Source organism: Saccopteryx bilineata, chromosome X (assembly GCF_036850765.1).
Source record: "Saccopteryx bilineata isolate mSacBil1 chromosome X, mSacBil1_pri_phased_curated, whole genome shotgun sequence".
Classification (NCBI taxonomy): Eukaryota; Metazoa; Chordata; class Mammalia; order Chiroptera; family Emballonuridae; genus Saccopteryx; species Saccopteryx bilineata.
In genome coordinates, this window is record NC_089502.1 from 135703058 (window position 1) to 135720855 (window position 17798).

Consider the following 17798-nt stretch of genomic DNA (forward strand, 5'->3'; position numbering starts at 1 on the left):
AGGCAGCTGTCTGAGCAGCCACTTAATTCTTCTCCTTGCATATACGTTCACTTGGCATGCTAAATAAACTTCTTGCGCTGGAGTTCTTGGTTCTGAATTCGTTCTTTGCCAAACTCAAAACTGAGAGCCAACACGGTATAAAATTCATGTATTTACTGAAAACTTACCACGGACCTACTACAGTTTAGAAACTGTTCTAGTGCCAGAGACTATCCTAATGAATGAGATAGCCTTCTATTTGTGAAGCTTGCATTCTAGTGGTGGAAAACAGACAGTGAACAAGCGAATAAACAAATGAACAATATAGTTCTCAAGAAATTAATACTGGATGAAATTTACCTAAGAGAAATAAAAATACACATCCATACAAAAACTGTATGTGAATGTTTATGATAGCTTTATTCGTGATCACCTAAAACTGAAACTAATCCTAATGTTGATTAACTGAACAATATATAAACAAACTGTGGTGTAGTCATGCAATGCAATACTTCACCAATAAAAGAGAATTAACTACTTATACAGGCAACAACATGAGTTGAAAGAAGCCAAACTCAAATGGCCACATATTGTATGTTATTTATATGATATTCTAGAAAAGATTAGGAGCTGGGATGGAGAAAGGGGACAGACAACAAAGGATGGGAAAGAATTTGGAGGATAGTGAAAATGTTCCGTATTGTGATTGTGATGGTAGTGGCTTTATGACTGCATAAGTTTGTCAAAATTCACAGAAATGTACACCTAAAAATTACCAAATATAAATTATACTTCAATCAACCTGGAAAAAAATATTGGAAGATTACATAATGTTGGTCATCCTTTTTGAATGAGTAGCCATTGAAAACCTACAGAAGGTGACGTTTAATACATAAAATGAACCAGCACCTTCTTGGGGGTTTTGAAAAAATTTAGATCATTTTGAAGTAGCATCAAATATCAGATATCAGAATTTCAAAGGTGAGTGCAATAAAAATATATCTCGGGGGTTAGAAAAAGAGGAATGGAATTTTTTTTTATTTTATTCTGAAAAACATGTGCTTTGAATTCCTCAAAAAATTTAAAAATGGAACTGCCTTTTGACCCAGCCACCCCACTTTTAGGAATATATCCCAAGAACACCATAGCACTGATTCAAAAGGAGAAATACACCCCCATGTTTATGGCAGCATTGTTCACAATAGCGAAGATCTGGAAACAACCCAAGTGCTCATCAGTGGATGAATGGATTAAAAAGCTGTGGTACATATATACATGGAATACTATGGGGCCATGTAAAAGAAGGAAATATTACCTTTGCAACAACATGGATGGACCTAGAAATTATTATGTTAAGTGAAATAAGCCAGGCAGAGAAAAAAATATCATATGACCTCACTCATTTGAAGAATTCAAGGAACAATGTGAACTGAAGAACGGAATTGAGACAGAGGAGGGATCAAAGGGAACAGAGGAAAAGAGGACAGAGGGAAAGGAAATGATAGAATGAAATAAACTTGAACGGAAGGGGGGAGGGAGCTGTTGGGAGGGGGGCAAGGGAGATGTTGAGGAGAATATGGGGGAGGGAGGGATGCATTCGGGGCGACATTAGAATCTATGTAAACACAATAAATTAAATTTTTAAAAAACATGTGCTTTGAATTCCTCAAAAAATTTAAAAATGGAACTGCCTTTTGACCCAGCCACCCCACTTTTAGGAATATATCCCAAGAACACCATAGCACTGATTCAAAAGGAGAAATACACCCCCATGTTTATGGCAGCATTGTTCACAATAGCGAAGATCTGGAAACAACCCAAGTGCTCATCAGTGGATGAATGGATTAAAAAGCTGTGGTACATATATACATGGAATACTATGGGGCCATGTAAAAGAAGGAAATATTACCTTTGCAACAACATGGATGGACCTAGAAATTATTATGTTAAGTGAAATAAGCCAGGCAGAGAAAAAAATATCATATGACCTCACTCATTTGAAGAATTCAAGGAACAATGTGAACTGAAGAACGGAATTGAGACAGAGGAGGGATCAAAGGGAACAGAGGAAAAGAGGACAGAGGGAAAGGAAATGATAGAATGAAATAAACTTGAACGGAAGGGGGGAGGGAGCTGTTGGGAGGGGGGCAAGGGAGATGTTGAGGAGAATATGGGGGAGGGAGGGATGCATTCGGGGCGACATTAGAATCTATGTAAACACAATAAATTAAATTTTTAAAAAACATGTGCTTTGAGAGAGAATTTATGCAAACCTCACACACCAGGAGGAATTACAAGTGCAAAAATTGCTAATTTAGGCTATTTTCAAAGAATGTTATTAACAGCACAGTTCAAACAATCTCACCAGGCCCTTTCAGGCTATGGTCTATGTTTCATGATCAAGTCTGTGCTTTTTTCTTCTTCTTCCATACATATTAAGTTGCCAGAAATGATGCTTAATTAATCACATAAAAGTCTAACACTTTAGAAGATAATGTGCAAAAACAAGGTCAAAGTTCTTTGCTGCCCTTCTCTCCACAGCAAAATTGAAAAGGCTCCAATTATAAAAAGCCTTCCTGGGAAATCCCACTTCCATTGCACCTGCCCTCTGAGCACTTCCAGAGTCTGCCAGCAGCTGTGACAGATCCATCACTGTGGGGAGACAGGAGTTGAGTTTCCTCCCACAGAGGCAGCATATGCTTCAGAAAAATCGTACTATAGAGAAATTATGAACTGATGGCTCATGTAAACTCTCCAACAGAGGGACAAGAAATTAAATTGCCTTCTCTTGTGGGAAAGGACCAGTCTCCTTGGAACTAGTGAAGCTGGGGTTCTAGAATGGTAGACAAGACTTTGAAATTACTGGGTGATCCCTAGAAGGGAACCACCATGGAGTCAGTATCTTCTCTCAAAACCACAGGGCCTGGGATAAGTAGCTCTCACTGCCCAGAGAAGGGACATAGAGTCAGACTCGGTGTTCTGATGATTTATGAAGAAAATTTATGAAAAAAAGTTTCCAGTTCTCTTGAAGCTAACTGGGACTTGGAATGAAGAAAGCAGGGTTGTAGTCTGACTATTCTGAATTCATTGTGACAAGGCAAAATTCCATTACCTCTGGTGGTCTCTGTATCAAACAAGATGTGATATTATGATTTATAAGAAATATGTATTTGGTCATTCAGATGAGCAAAATATATTTCTCATATATATTTTGTCTTTGTCTATATTTCCTTGCTCACAACTCTAAAATTCTTGGAATTTCCTAAGTGTTGAGAATGATGAAGGTGTTTTTTGTTATATTAATAAAGTGAATTTTGGAAAGCACTGAAGGATGGGGGCGGGTCACCAGGCAACCCAATCATATGATTGGAGGGTTGAAACTTTCAGTCTCACCCTCCCTTGCTCCCCAACCTCTAGGAAGAGGACCAGGGCTGGAGGTTGACTCAATTGCCAATGGTCAATGATTTAATCAACCAAGACTACATAATGAAGCCTCTATAAAAACTCAAAGGACAGTTTCAGGGTTGGTAAACATTAAGAGATGTGGGCTGAGTGGTGCACTGGAGAGCCTATAGCCCTGTGCCCTCTACCCATACTTTGCCCTATGGATCTCTTCCATCTAGCTGTTCTTGAGTTCTCTTATAGTAAAATTGGTAATCTAGTAAGGAAAATGTTTCTCTGAGTTTTGTAAGCCACTCTAGCAAATTAATGGAACCTGAGGAGAGGGGATTATGGGAACCTTTGATTTGTAGACAGTTGGTTAGAAGTATATAGGTAGCAACCTAAACTTGTGACTGGTGTCTGAAGTCTAATGAGGAGTCGTTGGAACTTGCAATCTATAGACGGTATAGGTAAAAGCCTGGCTTTGTGGTTGGTGTCTGAAGTTGGGCTGGGGAGTGGGTGTTGTAGCCTTGTAAGACTGGTCCTTCAACTAGTGGGATCTGATGCTACCTCTGGCCAGATTGTGTCAGAATTGAGTTGAATACTCAGATAACCAGCTGGTGTTCAGAGAATTACATGTTGGAGGGGTGCGGAACCTCTCCTCCAACTGGAAATTGAGTCTCAGAACACAATTTATAAGGGTCTGAATTTTATTTGTAACCATTGGACTTTATCATTCTGTTACTGCTCAAATATCAACAAAGCTGTACTTATTGTCTTCTTAATAAATGTAGGGTGGACCTGGGTGCCATAAAAGACAGAGACCCTATGGAGCCCCCCCCCCCGACATGTGATTAAGGAAGTAGAAAACACATCTATAAAAAAAGACCTAGTAACACAAGTTAGGATAGATTTGATATTTAATGAACAGGGAGAAACATCTTAGGAAGGGGGGAAAAATCAGTGAAAGAAAAGATCAGGAAATGTTTCACAAAAGAGAAGGGATTTGAAATGAGCCTTGAAGGATTGCTAGGATTTGGATAGATGGAGGGAATAGAGCCTAACCATCAGAGAGGAGGAAATGAAATCAGAAAGAGGAGAAGTCAGGTGGCACATATGCAAGACAGTGAAAAATTGAGTTTGGTTAGAGCAGTGTTTGTTCTGGCAAGTGTTAGGGTAGGAAGATATAAAGACAGTCTGGTGGGTGGAAGAGGACCTGGCCAAAGAGAATGGAATGGTCAGACAGAAGTTCATAATGCAGACCTGGCAAATAAACTCCAAGTGTATTCTTCAGAAGGTCCCAAAAGCTCAGCAATAGAATGCCTAAATTCCCCAAGCCTGTGGCTGCTGATTGTGTTGGGCTGCCTGGTTTCTTCTCTCTTCATGTTTGACTGTCTTCCAATAAAAGGTATTTTAAAGACTTAGAGCCTGAGCAGTTGGGAGGTATTTGATATTTGCTTATATGAAGAATTCCTGATAACCCTCAATGAGTGAGAGCAGCTAACATGGATCTTGAGAAAGAAATTTGGAGCCCAAGGCAAAGAACAAACTCTCTTCTGCACTGTCCAATAGAACTTTCTGCAGTGATGGAAATGTACTTTATCTTCACTGTCCAGTAGAGTAACATATGGCTACTGAGCACTTGACATGTGGTTTGTGTGAATAAGAACTGAATTTTTAGTTTTATTTAAGTTAAATTTAAATAACTACATATGATTAATGGCTAGCATGTTGGACCATGTAGCTCTAGGTGTCAGGAAGGGCTGAAAACAATACCATCTCAAAAAATTCTTGGCAATTAATTAAAATAACCTATACTTCAAGAAGACTGCATACATGTAATACTTTCCTGTTCCTTTATGCTTTCCAAATCACAAGGGAGAGGGAGCTTATGAACAGTCTTCTGTGGGATCAAACAAGGACCATGTTACAATGGAACTGCTACATTTATCTGTACTTAGAACTCATTCTCCAAGCTCCTTTCTAACAGCAAATAACACTGCATAATGATACTGAAGCAGGCACAACATAACTTGGGCATTATATGCTGTCAAGATTAAATCCAGCTTTAAACTTTACACTTACTAGAAAAGAAAACACAAACTCCACTTACCCTTTTCCTGCTGAGGATCCAATTCAGGTCTGAAATTTTACTTACACAATACTGAGACACCAAGTACAGAGATGAGCACTTAGTAGGAAAGACCATTATGTGAAATATATATCCATCCATCCAACAATTCACCTATCTATTCAACCATCTGTCCACCATCTGCCCATCCACTCATTCATCCATCCATCTACCCATCCATATTCCCATCTATCTATTTATCTTTCCATCTACCTACCTATCTATTTATCCCCCATATTTATTTACTGACTCAAATAGAATAGCTTTTCTCTTAGTAACCTAAATAATTAGAGCTTAATAGAGAGGAACAAATAATAAGCATGTGACTGTATGGTACATTTTAAAGAGTATGCTTTCAGATAAATTCCAAAAAATGGGGAAGAATAATAAGAATGAGAAGGAAAAATTAACTAACTGTAATTTTAATTAATAAATATTTATTGACCACCCATTTAGTACAAGGTACCATGTGAGGCACTGTGGAATATTTAAGAATATATAAGAAATATTTGTCCTCGACATTCTTAATAATCTGCTTGACAAGTTAAAGCAATGAGTTTGTTATAGGCGAAAAAAGAAAAATGAATGAAACATTTCAAAAAAGCATGGTGAAAGACATCACAAGATAACTCATGTCTCAGATAATAAATCTCATGTTTAGAAGAGGGTTAGGAAATTTGAGCTAAAATGGTCCTACTTAGGGCTTTAAGGAAGAGGCTTGAGCCAGATTCCAAATGATAGGCAAAATGACAAATTAAAAAAAAAGATATAATTTTAAAACTTAGAGGGATCTTTGAAATAATCTGGCTCAACCTTATTATTTTATAGATAATTCAACTAAGGTCAGAGAGTTAAGTAACTCAGTCTGACTCCCTCTTAGGCAGAAAAAAAGCCTAAAGCGCAAGGTTATTGATGCCCATTCTAAGCCATACATCACATTGGCTGGCCGGGAAAAGGCCAGAATTCTGGTTTCTGGGACTGCCTTGAAGTATCCCTTTGGCAGAGTGGCAAAAGTATAAACCTTTTTTAAAAAGATGTTATTCTTTTCATATCAACAAAGACTCAAGTTCACCTAGGGCAGGGAAAGACTGCACAAAGGATGCTGGGATGAGTACTGGCATTGCTGGTCAATGTGCAGTAGGGAGCAAGGATGGATGGTTGTTGCTGTGTCTGTTCACACATCACAAGCCCTGATTCAGTAGATTTAGGATGGGGGTTAAGAATCTGTATATATATATAAAGCTCCCCAATGATTGTGATGATCATAGTGCTCGGAGGGTTTCCGATTCACCCTTTTACCAATCTATTCACTATAGACTACCATTTTGGAAAACTCGTTGACAATATTTACTAAATATATGCCCCTTATGATTCAGCAGTTCTACTCCCAGGCATACACCCAAGAGAAATAAACACATATGTATCTCAAAAGGCATGAATAAGAATATCCAGAGAAAGTTATAGCAACCCCAAATTGGAAACCACCCAATCTCCATCAGCGTTAGACTAGATAAGTAAATTGAATATATTCACACAATGAAATACTACCTGATGATTAAGCAGAACACATCATTGCTATGTGCACCAAGATGATTGTCACAAACATAATTGTAAGCATAAGAAGTATGAGTCCATTTATATGAGATTAAAGAACTGGCAAAAATAATCTATACTAGTTGAACTCAGAATACTGACTATCTTTTTATGGAGGTGGGTATTACCTGGAGAGGAGCATAAAAGAAACTCTTAGCATGCTGGAACTGTTCCATATCTCCATCTGGGTGGTAGTTATGTTGTTATATAGACACATGTAAACATATATTGAACTGTGCACTTGTTCAGTTTACTGTATATAGATTATACCTTATTGAAGGAAAAAAATAGATATTCTGTATGTGTGGATATGTACATTTTGACCTGCCAACCCCGTGAGGTTAGCAAAAGGCTACAACAGCTTTTAAAAAGGAGATAAATAGATAAGTCAGTCTTACATTATTTACATAGCTCAATCCCTATTCTTGTTGAAATTGGTTGAATGCACTACCTGTATGTAAGTCAGGTGATCCATCAGCCTTTTTAAACCTTAGAAAAACACAAAAAGTTAATTATATGGGAGCTCATAGTGATTTCTGGACTAGGGAATGACACACAATAACTATGAACTCACTGAGAATACACTAGAGTTGACAAAGTGTGCAACCCAGTTTTTGAAAGCATCTATTTGCTGATGGCGAATTTGGAGTTCTGTGCAGCTACACTTTTACATCCCATGCCCTCACCCTCCTTTGTGTCCTCCCCACCCCACCAAGAAGATAGTAAACACCATCTGTACCACCGCATTCACAACCCAGAAACAAAAATCTCATCTTCCCAGCAAGAAAATTTCCCTCACCCTAAGGTGTCTTGACCATTGGTAATGAGCCCTAGACATTCTGAAAGGTCCAAAGTTTGCCGGTCCTGAATCAACACCCAAAACTGCCTGTAGTCATTAGTAACTTGTAGACAAATGTTCAGGGTCACAGAAGACTGGAGGTGAGGAGTGGGGGGTGGAGAGACCCTGTCCCCACAGATTTGCAATGCGCAAATCTCATTTCTGGGCTGTTTTCAGTCTTTGAAAATGTCTGTGTGCTGAGCAGTGTACTTCAGGCAGCTAAGTATAAACACATGTCTACAAATACTGATAACACTATCTTATTTGTCCATTACTCATCAAAGCCAGATCACCTGGGGACTGTTTGTTCCTCTACAGAATGAGAATCCAGCACCACATATATTAAAATGAGGGCCATTTTTTTTAGAGTATAAATTTTCAAAGCTGCTTCTATACTTCTCCTGGTACACTTTCAAATCTGTATATATCTTTAACACCATAACATACAGTTAATTTAAAAATAAAAATGTATAGTCTTTGGTTCACTAGACCAATTTTTCTTAATTGAACCATCTGGTTTATGATGTGTCTGGAGTCTATTCATTACTGTGTCCAGCTTCTAGAGCTCAGAAGTACATAAGATATGCCCAGTAACTTGTGTGAACAACATGCAGGTATTTCCTGAGTGGTTAATGCAAGCAGGTATTAAAGAATGAATATAAATTTTTAAGAATGAATAAGTAGCACTTGTTAAGCAATAGAGTCACACAAAAAATGCAATTCACAAATATGTATATTTACCAGATTAAAACATTGTACTGACTGCCCTGCCCCCCACACAAAGCTCCAAAGACACTGTATATGGAAGTACATCACCAAAGATACTAAAATTGAAAATCTAACTTGAATGGAGCTTTCTCCAGAAAAATAAGTCCAATAATGCTTGATTTTACTTAAGAAATTTTTAGGAAAACCAGTGCACAAACTATTCAGTTACAGAGAGCCAAATACAGAATCAGCTGTGAGAAAAGTTCAACTGAGAAAAATGAATTTCAAGGAAATGCCACTTATTTCCTCCTGCCGGTCACGTCTGAAAGAATATTTTGAATTAGAAATTCAATGGGGCTTTTCTGTTCTCTGAAGATTTTGAATTGCTTCTAAGAAACATTTGCTTGGGGTTTCAAGCTCTATAAGTTGTAAATTCTTTTTCACTGGTCAACTAATTTTGCAGGGAGGGAGCAGTTAGAAAAATGCTGTGCTAAATTCATTTGTGTCCAGAAAATACACCTCCACCTTATGCTGAGATTGTTTTCTCACTGGCCCCCTCTTTTCCCTGCCACTTTTCTTTCATAAACCAATATGTGAAACTCAAGAAGTCATCCCCAGAACAAAAACAAGCCTGAAAGGGAATCTGAGTTTGAGAAAAACTTCCCTTTGTGCAAACAGCTCCGTCTGTCCCAAAGTGGTAGCTCATTTACCGAGGCATCTAGCACCCTCAGACAGAATGTCGCTTTCCTTGGGTACTTACCTGTCTGCAGAAAGAGCCGTGAGTGTGAAGACAGACACCCCCACTGAAGTAAGCTGTATAAAGGGGATCAGTTTGCAACCAATTCTGCCAAACAGCCATCTGTCAGCCAGGTACCGGCTGGCATCCACGGGAGCACACGTTACCAGAAGGAGCAGGTCTCCCAAAGCCAGACTGGAGATGAACAGGTTTGGCACATTCCGCATGGACTTCACGGTACAAAAGATCTTGATCAGGGTGATGTTGCCAACGAGGCCTATCAGAATGATGAGCCCATAAATTGCAGGGATAACATAGAGGATTCCCCGGCTGAACCAGTCCTTGTCCATGGGGATCGCCCCACTCTCATTGGAGAAGTTGCAGAACACATTCTGAGGCAAGCAATCATTTAGCGCCATCTTCTAGATTCTTTTCCACCCAAAAAGTGCCCTTAGATGCTATTCTTTAACTTCTGATTTTGCAGTTGGGGTGAAGATGAGAGTAAAATCTCTGCTAGGTTCTTGATCTTCTTTAATAAAAATACTCTGAGTACACATAGACTATGGCATTCAGAACTGTCTGTCACTATTTAAATGCTGGTTCTGCTCTGGTCTTCACATGACCAATGCATTACATTTCTAAATTCAGTCCATAAAAAAAAGGCTTAGAATTAAAATAATTCTGTATCAACTCTTTCTACCTCCATCCCAGTCTGAGTTTCCCTCACTGCAGTTAACTAAGAACTTTTGGTCTTCTATTTTCACATGGCATTTCCTGTCTTTCCTGATACTTAGAACCTGAAGGTTTAAAGTGGATAGAAAAAAAATTGCACTGAGAAAGCCTCAAATCCTATAGGCAGGATGCTTCGCACGTCACTGGCTTCACTAGCAAACGACAGCCTAGCTGAGCTGAGACTCTGAAGAGGAACCAGGGTTACTTATAGACAGAGAATGCCAGCCCCCTGCTGGACACTTCAATCACTGCCCAGTCGCCTGCTCCCCACCAGCAGGCTCTGGTTCTAACGTTCACTGGGATTTAACAGATACATTTGGCTTTTCGTTTAAGACGCAGCACTGATGGTAGGTATTTAATAAGTGGTGCTAGCACTCTGAAAAGCCACTGGAAATCTTTCTGATGCTATGCCCATGAATTCAGATTGACCTCATATCCTATTTTCTCATTTTCCCTATACATTAGAATGACATGATAAGTAAGGTTTGCCTTATAATGAAGTCTATCTCTGAATTAAATGCACACGGATGCACAGGTTGTCTGCGTGTGAGCTGTCCCATTCAGCTTTCCCACTGCCTGTTAGAGTGGGGATACTCCTAAGGAAAACTAGGCATGGGATTCATGCTTTAAACCTTCAGCAACTGACTTCTGGGAAAACCAGAAGCAGAACATACACATGCTCTTTCTAGTGGGTTTGCCAGGCCATTCTTTTCCCTTCTACCAGGAGAAATTAAATCAGGAGCCAGCTGCATTCTTAACTCTCAAAGATCTTTTCCAGAAGAATGAGTCTTTCTTTTCTCGCTGGATTTAAACATGACATGAATTGTCATTTTGATGCAATTATTTGCATTTTTTTAACCGAATGCTTGCCACGTTTTACAGTAAATTTCCTCTTAAACCCTGAGTCAAAAATGAACTGTAAAGGAATTACAGACAGAATACTGAGGAATTAAGGTGTGGAAAGAACGTAGAGGGGACAGGGTGCCAGGAAAACCTTTATTGAGGACGTACTACTAGATTGGAGCTTAGATCTTTAGCTAACAATTTATAATACATTACGGGGGTACAGCTTCAAGACTTATGTGGAGCCAGCTCCATCGCGGGAACATCACAGGAAGTCAGTTACTAGCAGGTATTGCCATTGAAGGTTTGTTTTTTCCAGGGTCCATAGGAACAAAGAAGCTTGCACTCATCACCATGTCAGATCTCTACAAGAAAATCTCCAACTGTGTTGTCATGGAAATTTTTAGTAGCAGGTTACAATACTGAGAATGTCGCCATGCTCCTATAAACCCAAAGGGCTAATGCTCCTCTCAGCCAGCAAAAGAGAGTTTGATGCAGCATGCCTGGAGGGGGAAGAGCTTCTCAGCAGAAATCAGCAACACCAGTGAATGAGGCAATAACCAGGAGCACAGCGGTGTTGATTAGTATATCTTAACACAGTGTATGGACCCTCTGCTTAAATCCTGACTCCCTCCTTTATTACCTTGGCAGATTACTTGGTGTTTTCAAGCTCCTTATCTTTAAAGTGAAAGTAATTTGTAAAGTTAAAATTATCCATGTTAAGACTTCATAATATTTGGCACATAGTAAGTGCTCAATTAGTATTAGCTGCTCTAACTATAACTATACTGCTTATAAAAATTAGGGGATATTTCAAAATGAATAAGAAGTGAAAAAATATTCCCTAACTTTTGTGAGCAATATATTATTGTTGTGATTGAGAGAGATTTTTAATTTTTACTTTATTTTTATTGTGATTTTACTATAGAAAAGCCCAATAAGGTCAGAAGAGCAATTGACTTCAGATCAATAGCAAAAAGTCCTACTTATACAGGGGAACCAGAAACTCCTCCATTTACTGGAAAGACACTCATCAAGCATCCACCAGTTTCCAGGCACTGTGCAAGAGCTTGAGAAAAATAACACGAAGAAACCTGTTATTATAAGACCCGTCACGATTTCAACTGCTTAGCTCATAGTCAGACAGGACTTGGTATCAAAAAATAACACAAGAAAGTCTTTTCACTCCTTTTAGATTCTACAAGCAATCTTTTTGTTCTATACTGGAGTAATATTTTTGTTTCTCAAAATTGCTATGGTGGCTTTCTTTCCTGATAATTCACCTTTCTCTCTCTCAATGACAATGATTGCTTCTGGCATCATTGTTGATGTCATTGTTACTGGAGGGATAACTTTGTATGAATCATGTGAAAACGCAGAAGAGTTTGCCCCTCTTGAACTAGAAGAATTAGCAAGGCATCGAGCTGACCAGAGTGATTCTGAGAATTTTGAAACAGAGGCAGCAACAGCAAGCATTTGGCTATACTATTATATTAAATCCCATATCTTTGGGCCTTTTAACCTTCTTTTTTTTTTTTACAGAGACAGAGAGAGAGTCAGAGAGAGGGATAGATAGAGACAGACAGACAGGAACGGATAGAGACGAGAAGCATCAATCGTCAGTTTTTCGTTGTGACACCTTAGTTGTTCATTGATTGCTTTCTCATATGTGCCTTGACCATGGGCCTTCAGTAACCAAGTAACCCCTTGGTTAAGCCAGCGACCTTGGGTCCAAGCTGGTGAGCTTTGCTCAAACCAGATGAGCCCGCGCTCAAGCTGGCGACCTCGGAGTCTCGAACCTGGATCCTCCGCATCCCAGTCCGACACTCTATCCACTCTGCCACCACCTGGTCAGGCCCTTTTAATCTTCTGAAACTTCCTTGAGTATTATTCAAATAAAAATAAACTCTGGTTTCTTTTTTAAAAAGTCACAATTTAAATCTCATCCCCTCCCTAGGACGAAACAACTCCCTTTTCTCCAGAGAAGATGGCATTTGATTTAAAGGTTAAGTGTTGTTTGGCAGAACCTTTTGAACAGAGAAAACAGAATGCTCCTAGTACACAGGCATAAAAGAAGGAATACGGTTTGGGGCAGGGGATGGCTACAAGTCCAGAAAGGCCATCCAAATTTGATCCAGAGATATATTTTCAGCTCACAAAGAGAACTTCTGGATGTTGTTTCCCATTATTTCTTTAGATATTCCTCTTTGTTGAGTCAGCCTCAACTAGGCCATTAGTGTTTCTTCCCGTGTAAGTTAAGTTGATACTGATAGATGTTAATTTGTCAGGGCTGGTGTTAGCCTTATGTGCTCCATATAGCCCTGGAGACTTGTTCTAATGGTATTTTAGGAGTGAAGATACATTGAGGTTCAACTTCGTTTTTTCTGGGAGCAAAGATGTTTCAACACTAATTAGAGAATTTTGATGTCATTGCAACTAATTGGCCATAATGACTCTTTCTTTCTCTACTATTATGCGTCAGCTTCCAGGAGATCGCCAAACATATTTTGACATTTGCTTAGTTTTTTACTTAATGGTGAGCATGAAATGTTTTTGACTTATGAAAAGGACATAGAACAAATACAATACAAAGTCCCTGTCCTCAGGGGCTCTGGTTTCTGAATAGAATTAAAGTGTGACTCAGCGTCCTTTTGTATGTGTTAGAGCAAGGATGTTACTTCTTATTCTATTTCAGTTAAGCAAGTCACATTTTCTATTCTTACAGAAAAGTGGATTTTCTGTGGGATTTGAGTATGAGGAAGCAGTGAGTTGGTAGAACTTGGGAGGATAGGTGGACTCAACAGGACCAAAAAGAGTGGAGATGAAGTTCCTTAGCTGTGGCTTTCAATAGTTGGTATTCTTGGTAGTGACAATAGCATACAAAGGCATGTCAAATTATTATAGAGTGGGTAGAATTGTAGGTGGAACCAGAGTACAGAGAAGAGGATGCTCTGGGTCTACTTGAGAGACAGTCTGCCTGGAACAAGGTTTGGAGGGGAGCAATAAATGAGACATAAGTGAGATTGAATGTGCTGGAGAAGACTACATTAAGTTTTCAGTTGCACTTTAGCCTATATGACCCTAACTCTTGAAAAATCATCAAGATTGCCTGGGATACTTCTTAAAAATATAAGTTTGGAGGCCTTACCCCAGACCTACTGAATCAGAATCCCCAGGGATGAAACCCAAGAATCAGTATTTTTTATGAGTTCACCAGGGGATTCTAGCACTTTTGTACAGTGATGCAGGCAGTGTGTGATTCAGAGATCATAACAACATAATAGTGCTTGTGATTTTCCTTCTGCAGGGGAAGAGGGGGAGCAAGGAAGCACATTCAGGAAGTTGTGGCTATGGCCTTTTATACCCAAGTGTGGTCCTTGAGCCAACAGCATGAGTATCACCGGAGAGCTTGTTGGAAACACAGAATCTCAGATCACATCCCAGACCTCTTAAATTATAATCTGCATTTTAATAATATCCCCAGAGATTCACAAGCACATTCAAGTCTGAGATGTGCTGCTCTATGTATTAGGGATATCTGACAGAAAATGTTAAGAAACCAGGACAGGAACTGGGAACAGGTTAAGGAAAAGAGCAGGAATTTCACGTGCAGAATGGAACCAGCAACTGGACGAATGTGAAGCTTATTGAAGAGCCATTGAATCAGGGCTTTTTTATATTCTTGATAATAGCTGGAAATTGTCCCAGACTGCATGGCAGGTAAACTGTTTTTGCCACTATACAGGGGCAAAAATCTTATTACAAAGGTAGGGAATATAAGCAATGGAGAAACCCTAGATGGTGAATTCTATTTTTTAGGCTCGTGACTCAGAGAATAAAGATGAAGGGCAAGAGGGAAGCCACTGTGGAGAGAAATGCTGCATCTGGTTTTAGGTGTACTGAGTTCACTATATAAACAAGGGAAAGTAAAAATGTCAATGGAAATAAGAGCTGAAGTTGGAGAGCAGAGAAGTAATAAATAAGAAGACTCCTGAGAGCTGGAACTCCGAATGCAATAGGGAAAAGCTCACCGAGGATCAGGCGATATTAACCTTTGAGGAGGTCATGTGGTGAAAGTCAGTGAGTATTGAGCATAATTTTAGTATCCTATTTGTGACAGTACTGTGGAGAAGCTGCTGAAAACAATGCAACGCCCGTGCTTGGGAAGGATCAGCGATGTCACATTTTAGTGCCGTAGCAGGAACAAAGGAGACAGATGACTATATCCAGATCCTGTAACGCTGGGATCATTTCAAGTTCCTTTCTCTTTTCTTAACACTCTGTGACTTTTCATGGGGCTTGGAAATTTAGGAAAGACATAGGGCGTTTCTACTGAAAGAAGAAGTCAAGTTTCATTTTGATCCTCACAAAGCTGTAAGAGTAAATGTAGATGCCCAGAAACAGTCTAGGTCAGGGGACCCCAAACTTTTTACACAGGGGGCCAGTTCACTGTCCCTCAGGCTGCCACATACAGTGCTCCTTTCACTGACCACCAATGAAAGAGGTGCCCCTTCCGGAAGTGCGGCAGGGGGCCGGATAAATGGCCTCAGGGGGCTGCATGCGGCCATGGCCATGGGCTGTAGTTTGGGGATGCCTGGCTAGGGAGTGGTTTTCAACCTTTTCACACTTGGGAACCAGTGAAAATAGGAAAAATATTTCCAGTACTGCTAAGGCAGAAGTCACCCTGAGCATAACCAAATTCAACTAAGATCATTGGGTCTATAATCTTCACACAACATCAGAATGGTTAACTTTTTTTTGCGGGCTGGCACAAAATTTCTGGTGGACTGTTCTGCAGACCGATGGTTGACAAACACTGGTCTAGAGTGAAAGACCAAACTCTCAGTCAGACCAAGACCAAGAAGACATGTGATATGGTGCTTTTTTATATATTTACCAGCTCTTCATATTCTTTCCTTCAAGAAGTGGATTAATTTCCCTTCCTTTGGATGTAAGCTATGTTTAGTGACTGGCTCCTAAAAAACAGAATGAGACCACAGTAATAATGTGTAACTTCCAAGGTTAGGTGACAAAGGACATTGCAGCTCCTCCATGCACTCTCTCATAGATCACTTGCTCTGAAGGAGGTCAACTACCATGTTGTGAGGATACTCAAGTGACCTTATGGACAGGTCCACATGGTCAAGAACTGAGGCCTCTTGTCCACAGCTAGTCAGTCATTTTGGAAGTGGAGCCTCCATCTTCAGTAAAGCCTTTAGATGCCTGCAGTTCCAGTTGACATCCTGACTACAATCTCAAGAGACACCAAGCTAGAGCCACCAGTCAAGCCATAACCAAATTCCTGACCCACAGAGACAGTGAGTTAATAAATGTATTTTTGTTTTAATCTACTCTTTTATAGTAATTTGTTATGTAGCAATAGATAATACCTGGTAAGTAGAATGATGGGGAGAGGAAGAAGAAAAAACCACCAAAAAGACAAATAAAACCAAAACGAAATACTATAAGAGTGTTAGAAACCAGAGTTGAACCTTGAGTGGTTAGACAGGATGTGAAGGAAAGAAAAGTGTGGTCAACTCTAGGAAAGTTATAGAGGCTGAAATAAAATATATGTATTTTTAAAGTATTATAAATGAGCTGAATTTTCTTGCCCAGCCACCATATACCTGGAAATTAAACAACTTATATTCCATTTCTGCATTTGCTCAGTGAGCTTGGGCAAGTCAAATCAATTCAAAGAACATTATTTACCACTGAACTGTTCTATGCCATGGAGTCTCAACCCATAAAAATACAGAGGCCTTTTCCTCTTGCCTATGCTCTTGGACAGCTAGGCATTAGTACCACCAAGATGCACCTAAGGCAATAGAGAGTGGCACTTCAGTCATCTCCTTTTCCAAATCATTTTTCCTCTCTCTTGGAAGAATATGATCAGTGAGGGCCTAGACTCCCTGAAACATCCTTGTATTATTTACACCTCTGATAAAAGATCTGATAAGACAACATGGTGCTGGGATTGACACCTTTTTAAACATTTTATTTAGCAATAATTATAGAAAGAGTTCCCATATACCCTTCACCCAGTTCCCCTATTGTTGATATTTACAAAACCAAGAAGTTAGCATGGGTAAAATACTATAATCTAAACTACACACATTATTCAGATCTCACCAGTCTTTGTACTACTGTCATTACTTGTTACAGGATCCAGTCCAAGATGCCACAGTGCATTAATCAATATGATTCATTAGTCTCCTCTTCTGTGTGACAGTTTTTCCAACTTTCTTGTTTTCCACGATCTTGATACTCTTGAAGAGTTGTGGCCACCATCACAGCCACCTGGCAAGTGCAGGTTTGCATTTGATTCAGACAGATGGTAATGAAACAACAGAGCCAAGAACTGGTGGACCATCATCTTTAATCCTAGCTTGCACCCAGTGGGCAAGAAATACATACAGTGGGAAAACACTTCCCTTTCCCTTCAGGGCTCCCAAAGCCACTGACTTTCTCCAGTTTTTCCCTAGAATCAAAGGCCTCACCAGCCTCACTCGGTCCCCTCTGCATGCTTCCATTTTGGCTGCCTCCTCCCCTCCAACCATGTGACCTCTCTCCTGGAACAACGTGGTCTCCTCCTCCTTTTAAAACTTTCCTGCGTGAAAGCCTTTCCCCAGCACACATTAGCATAACCAAGCCCCTTCCCAAGCATGAAGGCAATCAGCTGCCTAACGTGGGCTGTGCCATTTCTAATAAAAGTAAGAAAAACCAAACAACACAAATTCTACAAACTTATTTGCCCAACAACTAGTCAGGTATTTTATAGAATATCCCTCCATTTGGGTTTGTCTGATATCTTTTCATTATGAGACTGGGAATATGGATTTTGAGGAGAAAACTAT

The 17798-nt window shown here is 39.6% G+C and overlaps 1 protein-coding gene across 1 annotated transcript in view; it reads right to left on the reverse strand.

Annotated features, from left to right (window-relative positions):
• GRPR (gastrin releasing peptide receptor) overlaps nucleotides 1-10135 on the reverse strand; it is a 48076-nt gene extending 37941 nt beyond the window's left edge. The window contains exon 1 of the mRNA XM_066249890.1: nucleotides 9391-10135. Coding sequence (XP_066105987.1) covers nucleotides 9391-9785 — 395 coding nt within the window. The 5' untranslated portion in view covers nucleotides 9786-10135. The remainder of the gene's footprint in view (nucleotides 1-9390) is intronic.
• Between the last annotated feature and the right edge of the window lie 7663 nt (nucleotides 10136-17798).